This window comes from Falco punctatus (assembly GCF_963210335.1).
Source record: "Falco punctatus genome assembly, chromosome: 18".
NCBI lineage: Eukaryota > Metazoa > Chordata > Aves > Falconiformes > Falconidae > Falco > Falco punctatus.
Window position 1 is genome coordinate 1,086,809 of NC_137598.1, and position 12,714 is coordinate 1,099,522.

The 12,714-nt window shown below is 52.1% G+C and overlaps 1 protein-coding gene and 2 long non-coding RNA genes across 6 annotated transcripts in view; 1 reads left to right on the forward strand and 2 right to left on the reverse strand.

The window, feature by feature from the left end:
* The window catches only part of OTUD7B (OTU deubiquitinase 7B), a 50,489-nt gene that overhangs the window by 21,635 nt on the left and 16,140 nt on the right, over nucleotides 1-12,714 (reverse strand). For 2 of the 4 annotated variants that reach the window (XM_080368263.1, XM_080368262.1), the window contains one exon: nucleotides 12,307-12,477. The exons of 1 other annotated variant lie outside the window; for it this stretch is intronic. In XM_080368263.1, coding sequence (XP_080224389.1) covers nucleotides 12,307-12,345 — 39 coding nt within the window. In that variant the 5' untranslated portion in view covers nucleotides 12,346-12,477. Of the gene's footprint in view, nucleotides 1-7,208; nucleotides 7,403-12,306; nucleotides 12,478-12,714 lie in introns of all 4 variants that reach the window. One more of the 4 variants, XM_080368265.1, reaches the window with a different exon arrangement.
* LOC308054880 lies at nucleotides 3-2,989 on the forward strand. The gene is made up of 2 exons (XR_013924293.1): nucleotides 3-628; nucleotides 751-2,989. It is a non-coding gene; the product is annotated as an uncharacterized lncRNA (long non-coding RNA).
* LOC308054879 lies at nucleotides 777-7,202 on the reverse strand. The gene is made up of 2 exons (XR_013924292.1): nucleotides 923-7,202; nucleotides 777-860 (listed from the first exon to the last, which is right to left on the reverse strand). It is a non-coding gene; the product is annotated as an uncharacterized lncRNA (long non-coding RNA).

The following is a 12,714-nucleotide window of genomic DNA, read 5'->3' on the forward strand; positions in this document are numbered from 1 at the left end:
GGACCGAGAACGCGCAGGGCTCGCGTTACAGTGTATAAAATAATTAACCCGGCCGAGCTGGCTGGGAACCATCCCATGGCAGGTGCCAAGAGGGGAGAATAAACCGCCCCCTCCCCCCAATTAACGGTGCTTTGGGACTGCTGTTGAGTGCATTAATAATTGGGAGAAAAATAAAATAAAATAGGGATTTTGCGGCTTTCTCCCCACATGCAAAGGGGGGTAACGGCTCTGCTAACGGTGGCAAATCCAGGGAAAAAAAACCCAAAACAATTCTCATCCCAAAGGTGGTGGAGCTTTTCTTTCCAAAATCACGAATACACCACTAGGAATTAAATTTATTTGGGAGCAAAACATCAGCATTAGAACAACATAAAAAGCCCCTTTCAGGCAAAAAATAAAATAAAAATAAAATCCAAACAATTCCTCCTTGCAGAAAACCACAAGTGACCGGTGCGGATCACCTTCCCAGAAGGGAGCAAAGAGCCTGCCCGAAGGCGAATTACATAAATCTGAATTTTTAGCAGGTCCGGAGATTTGGAAAGGTGTGTGCTCAAATCTTGATTTTCTGCATTCCTCCCCCCGAAACGGCGAGCAGCGGGAGCCCGGACTGGGCTTAAAGCTCTGCTGGGTTGGGTTGTCTTTTTTTAAAAAAAATTTTTATTTTATTTATCAGTTAAGGCTCTGCCAGGTGGGGTTGTCTTTTTTATTATTATGATTTTTTATTTTATTTTTCAGTTAAAGCTCTGCCAGGTTGGGTTGTCTTTTTTTTTAAAAAAAATTTATTTTATTTTTCAGTTAAAGCTCTGCCGGGTAGGGTTGTCTTTTTTCTTTTTAATTTTTATTTTATTTTTCAGTTAAAGCTCTGCTGGGTGGGGTTGTCTTTTTTTTAAAAAAATTTTTTTATTTTATTTTTCAGTTAAACGGTCATGATAAAAATTCTACTGTCGAGGAACAGAAACCGCTGGGGAAAAAAAAAATTAAAATAATCCCAAACTGAAAATTCATACATGAAGAAGAGGGGAAAAAAAATGTGCCAGGCTGATCGAAGGAGGCATTGCTGTACCGAGTGTAGGAGAGGCAATTTGAGTGTTACATGGAAGACGCCGAAACCTGTTTTCCTTGGAAAAAAAGACTTCTTTTCAGGATTACTCTCAAAAATGGGCAAAACCTGGCTTTGATGGCTAAATACTGCCCCGCTGGCGGGTCGTTCGCTTATTAATTGGATGTGTGCAGAAAAATTATTTCATTTTTTTTATCGCCGCGGCGATCTTGGGGCTGTTGTTAGCTGAAGACAACCCCGAAACGACGTGTGTTCGGACAGTAAAATAAATAAAATAAAATAAAATTCACTGTCCAGCAACGGCTGCAGGCGACACGTGCACCCCAGCATCTACGGTGCCATCCCGACCGCGGGGTACAATCCCTACACCAGCTTTTCCCCTTCTATTGCAAACAGAAAAGTGCTGATGACAACGTGTTTGGGACTAAATCCCAGGTTAGTTTATTTATATATTTATATTTATATTATTATTGATATACTGAATTATTTGCAGGATGCTCCGGTGGGAATTAAGGCAAATTAAATGCTGAATAACCATGATTTCATCCTCGGAACAATCCAGCTGAAGCCCACGCGGCCACCAGCATCCCCATCCCGAGCCGATGGGATCTCATCCCCCGCCCCCCCCCCCCCCCAAAAAAAAAAAAAAGCCCCAAGGTGCCAGTTTTCCTCCAGTATTTCATCAGAATGAGATCAAAAGGGCAACAGGACAAATAAAAAAAATTGCCTGAAAATACCAGAGGGACATCGCCAGCGCGTCAGCCGCAGATGCAAAGCTCCGGCTGCAAAACGCGCCAACGGGATTTGGGGGATGAATTCGCCACTCTAGCAAAATGGTCCCTCTGAGGTTTTTTTTCCACAGCTTTGGTACAAATCCGGGATACTGAAGAAAGGCATCCTATCCCACGGTCCCGTTATCCATCACATCCCAAATATCCATTATTTCTTTATCCATTATGTTCTTGAAGGCCTCTGAAAAATCATCCCCCCCAGTCATCAGTGCTTCAAGGAAATGCTACTTCCTAAATATTTATGTTTTAAGCTATTCCAGGGGAAAAACAAACAAACAAACAAACCCCCAACAAGCAAAGCCCAAAGGTGCTGTCCCATACTCCCAAAGTTTTTCTCTTCCAGGCTGCGCGCAAAGGGAGAGCCGGATTTTGAGTCCTGGCTCCCACCACCACCCGTCCAGCATCTTCCCAGCAGCGAAAAGCTGAAACAAAATTGCCTTAATTTGCAAAGACGTTAATGAGAACTGCTTGGTGACGGGAGGGAAGACCCGGAAACACCGACAAAGCGCGCTTCCCAACATTCCCGTAATTTTCTTCCCCCTTTTCTTCCTCCTCCAAGATATTCCCACCTCTCGCGCATCCCTCGAGGTGCTTCTCCTTTAACTCCCCAAAGCTTCTGGCAAACCAGCGCGTTTGTCTTCACTGCGTTTTCAGGAGTGGGGAATTCCCATCTCTGAGCTCTTCGGATAATAAAAATCCGGATTTGAGAGGGGGGGAAAACTGCCGGCGCGGAGCCAGCTTGGCGTGGCTTCGTTATCAACTCTCAATTAAAACAGCCTTCAGAGCTCCCAAAAGCGGGCAGGAATTCTTGGCAGTGATCCTCCCATTGCGATAAGGCTCCGTCATCACCTTCCCATAATTTTTTTTTTTTTTTTTTTTTGGGGGGGGGGGGGGGGGGGGGGGACGACGACTGGAAATAAAACTTTTTTCCTGCTTTTAGCACAAACGCCACAGCTCAAATCACAACAGCAGCACCGCGGGGTCCACACCGCTTCCTGGGGGCAAAGCCATCACCTACGGGAGTGACACCAAAGGTGACACCCCCACCGAAATTAATTCGCTGGGGAGCTGTCATGCGTCCCTGGCTGAAGTTTTCAAAATGTGGAGGGGGGAGGAAAAAAAAAAAATATTGCCAAAACAAACCCACATCCAGAAAACATCAAAATGCTTTTATTTGCAAAAAGGCGACAGTGCTGTCCCCCCTGGAGGTGCCAACAGCAGCTCCGCTCCGTAAATCTGGAGGATTTACACCTCGGTTTGGCCTCACATGGATGAGGTTTCCCAAAAAATTTGCATAGAGGAGCAGAAGCGATGTCGGGGAAGGTAAACGCCTCCTTCCCAGCGAAATCTGGGGAAAGATTTTTATTTATTTGAATAACCGCAGCGCCGGGACGCACACAATTGCGCATTGTTATCTGCGCCCTGTCAGTAAAAGTATTTGGCAGGTAGGGCATCGGGCGGCAGCGCAGCAGTGGGTGTTTATGTGGCTTCTGGCATATTTTGGGAGGGGGGGGATGCTGCAAAATACGTACCCAGCCCCGTCTCCAACAGACAGAATTGATCCCATTTCAGCCACCTGCCCGCCAACACCCCAGGGAAGCCAGGCTGAGGGATGCAGCATGTTTACTCCTGTTCAGCTCTATCTTAAAAATACGGGGGAAAAAAATTAATAATAATTAAAAAATAAAAAAAAAAATCACTTCCAAAGGAATAAACCACGTGCTGGTTTGGCCGCTGCAGGATGCGGGGGTTGGGGCTCCAGGCCCTTCGTTGTAATCCTAATTTTCTGGATTTGTAATCCAGTTCCCTCCCTCCAGCAGCTCCCCGTGGTTGTCCTGTGGCTCTGTTCTCTCCCGAGATCCATCGCATTTTCTCTCCCACGGTTCCACGTCCGCTCCAGTCTCACCGGTAGGAGGTTGACCGCGGCGCCGCAACACTCCCGATGGGGATTATCCATCCCATTGCCGCCTCCCGCGAGGAGCTGCCTTCCACTGGTAACTGCAGAGCATTAAATCCGCCGAAGGTTTCCAGCCCAGCTACTTTTGGTCCAGATTTTTGAAACTGTAGGAGATGCTCAGCCCCTTTTCAGCCGACGGATTTCACCAGAGCGTGCTGCGCATCGGTGAAAAACCGGCGAAGCCGAGGGGCAACGAGCTCCAAACCAAACCGGCAGCAGGGGTTAAAACCCAAACCGAACAAGCCGAAGCAGCGAGAGGAGTCCCAAGAGGAAAAGCTCCAGGGAAAAACCAACCTTCTCCCAGCGTCGGCGGCAGCACCGGCGGCTCGCCCGGAGCCTTCCACCGAGGATGTGCCGCGCAAGCTCCGGAGCTGACAGCGGTGTCAATATTGGCTTCGAACCGCGTGTGACGCCGCGTTTGGGGAAAACCACGATGTCCTTGGCTGGCAGGAATCCTCCGAGCCCAGCACCTGCTCTGCTGTGCCGCCGGCGCCCAGCTACGCAGGCAAAACGCGAGGGAGCAGAGCCGGAGCCGCTCGCTCCTGGTTAAAAAATAACCCAACCCCGCGTTGGAGGCGAGCGCTGGCACCCTCCAGCTCTCGGCGTTCTGCTTTTCCCCATCCGGCTAACGTTAGTGTTTTAAATTTTAACATGAGTAAAATGAGAGGATTGCCTTTCCTCCCCCCTCATCCCAGGCACTGGCACCCTGCCCCCTTCCCATGCCCCCCGGCTCTCGCCCAAGCACCATAAAGATAAGAAATGGGGTAAAAGCTCAGCGCAGCTCTGGCGGAACCCACGTTCACCCCATTTTCCATCCTCCTCCTCCTTCAGGAACACACAAATTTTAATTACAAGCTGCAGACGCCGCCAGCTGAGGCCACCAGCTGCATTTCCAGCCGTCCTAAAAACCGCTTGTTTTTATGGATGTTCAGATCTCCGGGAGCCTCCGGTCTGACATTTCCATCGGCTGCACTGCGCGGGCACGGGACAATGTTGGCGTTTTCAAACCTCGGGGAAATCCACGTCTTTTTAGAGCATCTCGGCGTAACGGCGGGCACGGGTTCCAAAGCATCTCCCTCCCGACACAAACGGCTTGGTTAGGGTAAGCGGAAAAACACCTACCCCATAGGGACGCCACGACATTTCGTTAGCTAATGCTTGTAAAATGTGATAAAAAGCTTAATTAAGCCTCGCCCTTATGAGACACTGGAAGGATTTGCAAGCAGGAGACCCGCGAGTGCTAGGCAGCGAAAACACGAGCCTGGAAAGAGTTTTCACGTCCCGGTCAGGCACCACTGGATGCTTCACATATAACCTTGGGGAAAATCCCAGAAAAACAGCAACGGGATTCGCCTGGAAGTCAGAGGTGAAGATCCCGGCCGGTGTTTTAACCGTTCACCTGCAGAAGAGCACAACTCTCAAGGCTAATGAATAACAAATTCGTTATGCTCCGGACTGGGTTCCAGCACGAGGGACAGCCAGCTGCGGGGCTGAGCCTCACCAAGACCAGCCTTTTTTTTTTTTTTAAAAAAAAAAAAAAATTTTTTTCTTTATAAGGGCTTATAAAAGCAATTTACAGGCTGATCAGGTCCGAGGAAAGGCGTGGATTTGCCGCTGCCTGCAGCGATTTCTCCATGACAAGGCAGGAACCGCCTGGCGCCAACCCAACGGGAAGGGATGTCGGGGCAATGGCAGCTCTCTCCCCCCACCCCCCCCCCCCCCAAAAAAAAAATCAGTCACCGTCACCGCTCCTGCTGCCCATCCACAAGAAGCCACTCAAGGTACAACAGCTTTCTGACCGCCCCGGGCTTCGATACCGCGGGCCCAAAGCAAAGCTAAAAGGTTATTAGCAAATCACACTCTGTCTGGAGAAGTTTCTAGAAGCGCACGAGCCACAGGGTGTTGCTGGAATCCACAAGAGCAAGGAGGGGACCGGCTCCAACTCCCAGCCCCTCTCCGGCCACGCGTCGGGATTTCGGGAGGTGTTTTGCAGCAAATGGTTTCAGGCTGATTCACTGGGGTTTAGTTTTTTTTTTTTTCTTTCTTTTTTTTTTTTTTTTCATTGTCCTGTCCAGAAAGGGTGACCGAGTTCATTGCTACTGGAAATACTTCACCCCGTTCTGCTGTCGTGCCCGAACACGCTGTCATACCTGCGGAGCGCGGTCCCCTGCGAGCCGCGGAAGGAACAACATCAGCGAACGAAGGAGGCGACTCCCCTATGAGAAAACCTTTTTTCTTTTTTTTTTTCTCTTTCCTTTTTTTTTTTTTTTTTTTTCCTGCAAACAACACGAGGTTTCATACAAGACCTAACCCCAGGCTCACCCTCCCGGTCACCATCCAGCAACGTACCGAGCTCTTCTTCCAAACCCCCTTCCCCCTGGCACCCTGGCGCAGCAGCTGCTTTATCAGTTGTGTGCAAATAGCAGAAGAAAGCGCAGAAAATGCAAATTTACAACCATGTGCTCAACACCCCTGATAAGAGCCTTCAGCATGGCAAATATTTAGAAGCCTTCATCATCCTGCCCGCTTTTACAGGAAGACCACCCTGGTTTCTGCAAGCCCATCTCAGCCGAACCAGCAGCGCGGCGTGAAATCTTCAAAAGCAGGTTGAATAAAGAAATAAAAACTTGGTACTTATTTATTTTTTTTAGCCAGTCTCCCAGCTGCCTGGTGCTGCCCCGGCGAACCCCCCGGCGTCCCGGCTTGCACAGAGAACCGGGAGCTGAGCTCAGGACCGAGCTCTCGGCGGTGCCTTGAGGGTGTCTTGGTCTGGGGAGGGGGATCAGTGGGAGGCAGGTGTCCTCCCCCAGCCCCTGGGCATCCGTTTCCTGCTCGCTCCAGGCAGCAGGACGCAGCAGCTCAAACTATATTCGGAAACTCAACAGTTTCAGCCCAAGGAAAATGTTTCCTTTTGCGTCAAAAGTCGCCACAACCTCCCTCCTTTTTAAACTCCAGCTTTTAAGTCAACGTTGTCAAAGGCACCAGCAACCCAGGAGGACTTTTGTCCTCAAGCGCGTTGAAATACCCCCTTTGCACGCAAATATTCTGATTTTAAACAGAGTTTGAGCTGGGTAGGTGCATTTCCCAGCCTAGTTGCTATAAAATTTCTTTTCTTACGATTTGGGCACGCCCAGGGCACGGCCCCGGGGGGGTGGCAGCAGCCTTTGAGCCAGCACAGGTTTGCTAACGAGGAGCACAATGAAGAAAGGACCAAGTGGCCGCAGGCCAGAGCATCCTGGGGGTCTTCAGGAGGTAGAAGCCAACCAATCCATGGGGTAAATTTACGCCACCTGTGGTTTTAAGGCTCAAAACCCCACCAGCAGCAAAGCCTCACGCCGCGCCACGCTAAACGTCGCTGGCTCCCCCGGCACGGGTGACACGCAGGGGGTTATTACATTACCTGCAGGCTCCTCTGCTGCTCCTGCCGGGATTCTGAGCCATCAGTCGGGGTCTCTTCCCCCCAGCCCACACCAGCACCGCAGCACGGCGTCGTTTCAAGTGGAGCGATGCAGCGAGCCGTGAGTCACCCCGAGCTCTGAACTCTGCTAAGCTCGATCCTTACACAAACAGTCTTTCTCGCTCGGTCACCACACCCTGGAACACAGAGTGAAAGCTGCGCATCCCAACGCGCCGGACGGATGCCTCCGCCTATCACTACCACAAAACTGCATCCTTCCAGGCGGCGAGAACCTGCCCGGGTTCCCTCTGCCTTCAGCGAGGAAAGAGCCGTGTTTCGGTCACCCCGACACAAACCTTCCTCCTTCCTAACGCCGATTAAAACACCAAATACCAAACGCTGGTCTAAACCAAGGGTAAAGTCAGAGAAAACACGCAGAAGCCGAGCGCCCCGCAGCTCCCTCGCTCCCTGCAGGGTAAGGCATCGCCAAAATTAATTCGCCAGGTTTCAGTAGGGACCTGCCGGAGAGATGCGGAGCATCCTGGTCCCTGCCCTAACTCCACCAGGCACATTAAAAGGGACCAAGGGAAGAAATCAGAAGGAAGGTAAAAATAATTCAGCGTAGCTCAGCTTCATCACTTGTGTCATCTAGGGCATAACGAGGGGCAAAAACCAAAATAAAATCATCAAGCACACCTAACTAAATAAACATTTCACCCAATCCGCAGAAAAGATGGACTGTTCAGGCTTCTAATTTTGTTTAGATTTCAATCACGTGGAGACCACGTACTTCAGAAAAAGAGAGATTTGTTTTTAAGGGCTGATGTCAAAACTAAGTATTAAACACGACCTGGAGCTCCTGTATCATAGGCGGCCTCTGTTACGTTTCCAAAGGTATTTCTAGGAATATTTAAGGAGCGTGGAAGGGCGACGCCTCTTCCCCCGGATCACCACGTGGGTTTTGGAGGAGGGCAGGAATGCCAGCCAGGTCACCAGGGCTCTGGTCCCAGCGGCACAAAGTCGTGGCACGACCTCAGCCGGGCACCTCTGTCGCGTCCCAGCCTGCAGAGAGCATCTCCCAGCTGGACCAAGGCAGGGGGTGCCAAAAATCCCCGCAAGACCTTGCTCTGCCGGCCCCAGCCAGACGCTCTGCACTTCCCACGTCGCTCACCTGCTTGGCTTTCCCAAGCTCCAGCAGGAGGAAGCTCCGAGAAGCCATGCAGCCAACGCGCCCGACTCCCAAACCAAAATCCCACCCAAAACCGGTGCAAGGAGAGCACTTGGTGCTGACACGGAGGGAAAGGCGGCCGGCTCGCTCTCCCCGTGGAGCTGCACCCAAGCCTCACCCCGACGGCGGGGTCATGGTGCAAACTGAGGCGAGACATCGGCGCCGTGAGTGGCCCCGCGCCCGAGCTGGCCGAGCCCTGCTCTTTACTTAACGAGCCTTATCGGAATAGCTATGAGCAAAATAAGCTACTCATGCGGCTCAGCTCCAAACGAGCGAGATCTGAAGCTCCTCCAGGGAGGTTCCTCACTTTCTCCGCTTTCCCACAGCCGCGGGATGCTGCCTCTGCCCCAGCCCGCATCCCTGACCCGACACCCGCAGGTTACCTAACGCACGCGACAGCAGCCAAAACCAAGCCGGGATTAGCAGTGTTGCGCTGAGCCTGACCTGACCTAATACCTTTATCGTGGTCGCTAAGCTCCGACTAGGTGCTGTGCAAGACAGGATAGGGCCCGCGCAGCTCTCGCTTCACCCAGGGCAAAAATCAAACTGGCTTGATGGATCCTCACCGAACCTCCGTCGCCAAAGCTCAGCCAAACAGTTATTCCTGACAAAAAGCTACGAGCTCGCCCACTCCTCCAGCCCAAGGAAAGGGCGCTGCGGATGCAAAAAGCCAGTCCACAAGGCAGAAAGCGGAATATGATTTGTAAACAGAGGCAGAAAGCAGAATATTTGTAAACAGAGGCGTCAGGCAGCTCCCGGCCAGGTCAGACATAGCACTGAGGTCGCTGGGCTGCAGCATCCCGCGTTCGGTATGAGCTGCTCTTCCTGGAGTCCCCGTCCCGCCGTACCCCAGCCTCAGAAGCCGAGCTCAGAAGCCTCCTGCAGATTTTTGGCACGACCCAGGCTCCTTCAGGACAGCATGCTGTCCCCGCAAGTGGAGGTTTTTCCAGCAGGGAAAAGGCGTTCTTAAAAAAACACACTGTTGCTCAAAAGTCAGAGCACGAGAAGAGCAGCAGTGAAGCAAGAGTCGCAGTGAGAGTTTATAAAAACATGACAATTTTCATATGCTTAACCGCTTTTAAATAGAAACTTCACCCTGTTTTCCAGAGCTACAGCCACCTGCTTCCCATTGCTCTAAATAAAACCGCACTAATTTCAACACCCAGATTATTCTAAAACTTGGGGTGAAGAGCACGTCGGCACCGCACGGGCATGAAGCCTCCAAACCGTGTAAAAGCTGGAAAAGTCTCCAACACAAACACAGAAGCTTCATTAATTCTGAGGCTCTACCCACATGATCATCACTCTTATTTATCAACTCCTCTTTCGAAAGGGTTTGGGCTTTTCGGGATAAATTTCTGTTTGGTGCTGAAGGGAAAACAAGGGCTCAAACCTGAACATGGATCGTGTACTACGTTAAAAAAGGATTGTTGTTACAGTCCGATAATTAACGAGGATGAGCACACGTAATCTGGTTTTCACAGCATCCTTGCTTCCACTTAAGCATCGACTTTTCATCCCTGAAAGCTGCCCAGGGGAGAGGGCACGGGGCTGCTGCGCATTCCAGCGCGGGAGGCAGCACCCAGGACACGGGGGCAACGAAGGGCTGTAAAGTTCAGTCAATAAACACCCCCTGCTTCGTGGGGCTGCACGAACTGCCTCGTCAGGATGAGGGATGGCGGCGGCAGGAACAGAAGGAGAAGAAATGATGAGATTCCTAAAACTGTCCTTCCTTACGCTGTGGCTTGATAAAGCCATTAAATCATTTGATGAGCGCGGCAGCACCCGCTCTCATGACGTTCTTGGGAGCAGGGTTATACTCCCAAGAATTACAGTAATTATTTAATGACCCGTCTTAGGCTCCCTTCCCGTTTTAGCCCACGCCGCGGCACGCGTTTAAAACAAACGCCTCTTTCTCCAAGGCCACATGCAGGCAAATTCAAACGGAGACAAATTCACCTGCTTAAATCAGGTCACGACTATTTCCAGCGCAAACCCCGGTTTCGCCGCAGCGCCCGGCACTCGCTGTCCTTGCCAGCCTCCCGGCGGGATGCTCATAACCAGCTCCTCCGCAAACCAGGCCACGGTGGATTCTGCCACCAGTTCCACACCGTTTTCTCCCCCTAGTATTTTGATCCAGCCCCCTTCCCGCTGCGTATATCGATCTTTCTGTCATTTGCATGAGTTTACAGTTTAACTCAAGCACTCACAGGGCCAAGGCACCTGTTGGATACGGGGCGAGAGCAGCATCACATCCCGCTGCAGCTGCACAGCACCAACTCGTCAGAAACACAGTAAACCCAGCAGAAAACGAGGAACAAGCACAAAACCTACAGCGCCAGAAAGGCCACGTTCCTGATCTTGGGAAGTATCTGGGCACACAACTCCTCCTTGCATCCCCTGCCTCCCTCTATTCCAGCAGAGATTTGATCGCTTAATATCCACCGCTTGCACGCCGAGAGCTGGCAAATGTTTCACACCTCCAGCCGCGCTCGGAGAAAGCCTGGCTCTTCCGAGCTGCACGCTCCGCACGAGCATCCCGACACATTTCCCTTCCAGCTGTATCAACTCTTAAGAGCTGCAAGCTGCCGCCCCGCCGCCCCTCTATAAACTTCCTCAGCAAGCAAAAAAAAAGCACCTTCAAGGCGATTAAACATCGCTTTCCCCAAAAAACACCACAGTGCAGACAGGCGCTGCTCAAGCTGCCGCACAGCGGCTTTGCCAGTACATTTTCCATCGAGAACATCCCCTGTATTTCCTGGGAAAAAGCGGTTTTTCTCACCCCCTGTATTTCCCGGGAAAAGGCGGCTTTCCTTTCCACACCAGGGCAACGACTCCCAAGCAGCAGGAAGGAGTTTAGTGCCTGCGGTCCCCGCTCCGCGCAGGTTAAAGCTGTGATGCCACAACTTGTTGCGCCAACTGTTTATTTTCCTTTTACACCTACTTGAAACAGCAGCTTTTGTCCTACAGAAACTATTAACCCTCACAACCAGCCTCGCGAGGCCTTTTATTTTAATCACTATGAAGAAGGGAAGCGCCAAAGAAAAAAAAATGGCCACAGCGCTTTAAAGTCCAAGTGACCAGCCCACCCTCCTCCTGCGATACAAGAGGTTTGCACATGCTTTACACCACCGCACCCAGAAAAGCGCTGCTCCTCCAACATCGGGAGCGGCTGCAGCAGAAAGCAAACCCAAACACGAGACTCCCACTGCACCGTACGAACGGCAGCGACGGCGCTCAGCCTTCGCCAAGGCCTGGAAACACATGGCAGAGTCAGGAAGAACAGAAAAAATGTGACGTTTTCGGTGATCTGGAGAAATCCAGCCGTTGAGCTGGGCTTTTCCAGCTACTCGACTTACACCAACAATATCATCTTTACTCCCCCTGCAATTCAAAGTGGAAATTCATCCCCCCACACACGCTGCAAGCGCATCGTCGCCAGCGTTGTGCCCCTAAGCACCACGCACACAGCACCGCGCCGGCGTTAGCCCATTTTACAGACAGGCAAGCGGTGGGACACGGCGTCGAGCCCAGCCGCGCTCTCCCCGGTGTAACAGGGAGCTGTCGCCGCCTCCCGGGAGGATCCGTCCCGTTACCGAGCTCCTTGCGTAAGCGACTCCCACGCCACAGCGTCGGTGCAAAGACGTTTCCCTTAAGCATGGGATTGTCAGAGATGTTGGAGCCGGTGACTCACCGCCAGCCTCCTCGCCCACAAGGAAAGCATACGGAGTCCACGGCTCAGCAGCGAGACAACCTGTAATTAGCCGGACGAGAAACTCCCTTTCCTCCCCAGATTAAGATGAGTAAACTCTGGAGCTGTTTTTAAGCTCGTGTCTGGCCGAGCGAACCGAGCCCAGCCCGACGGTTACTCACAGCTCTCCACGCTCCCGCCTGGTGCTGGTGAACCGGCATCGGGGGGGAAAAAAAAGCAACGGGGCTTTTCACCGGGACGAGCCCTCGGTAGGATGGAGGCTGCTCCGGTTCCGACGCAAAACACGGGATGGCAAAGCCGCACGGATTTCCAGGTTGCCAACAGCAATCCCGCTTGATCCGCAGCGGAGGAAAAGTAACCGGATTACGATTATTTCGTGCAAAAAAAGTCACCACAAGCGGGAACACTGCGGGCGAGCCAGCGCCCGGCTCGGGATGGGGCCGCGCAGGGACCCCAGCCCGGTGGCTCCCGTGGCCCGGCCGGGCCCCCCTGCCCGCCGCTCCACTCCAGCCCGAACCGCGGGGACCGGCCCCGGGGGGCTGGAGGCCACCGACCCCCCGCTGCGGGGC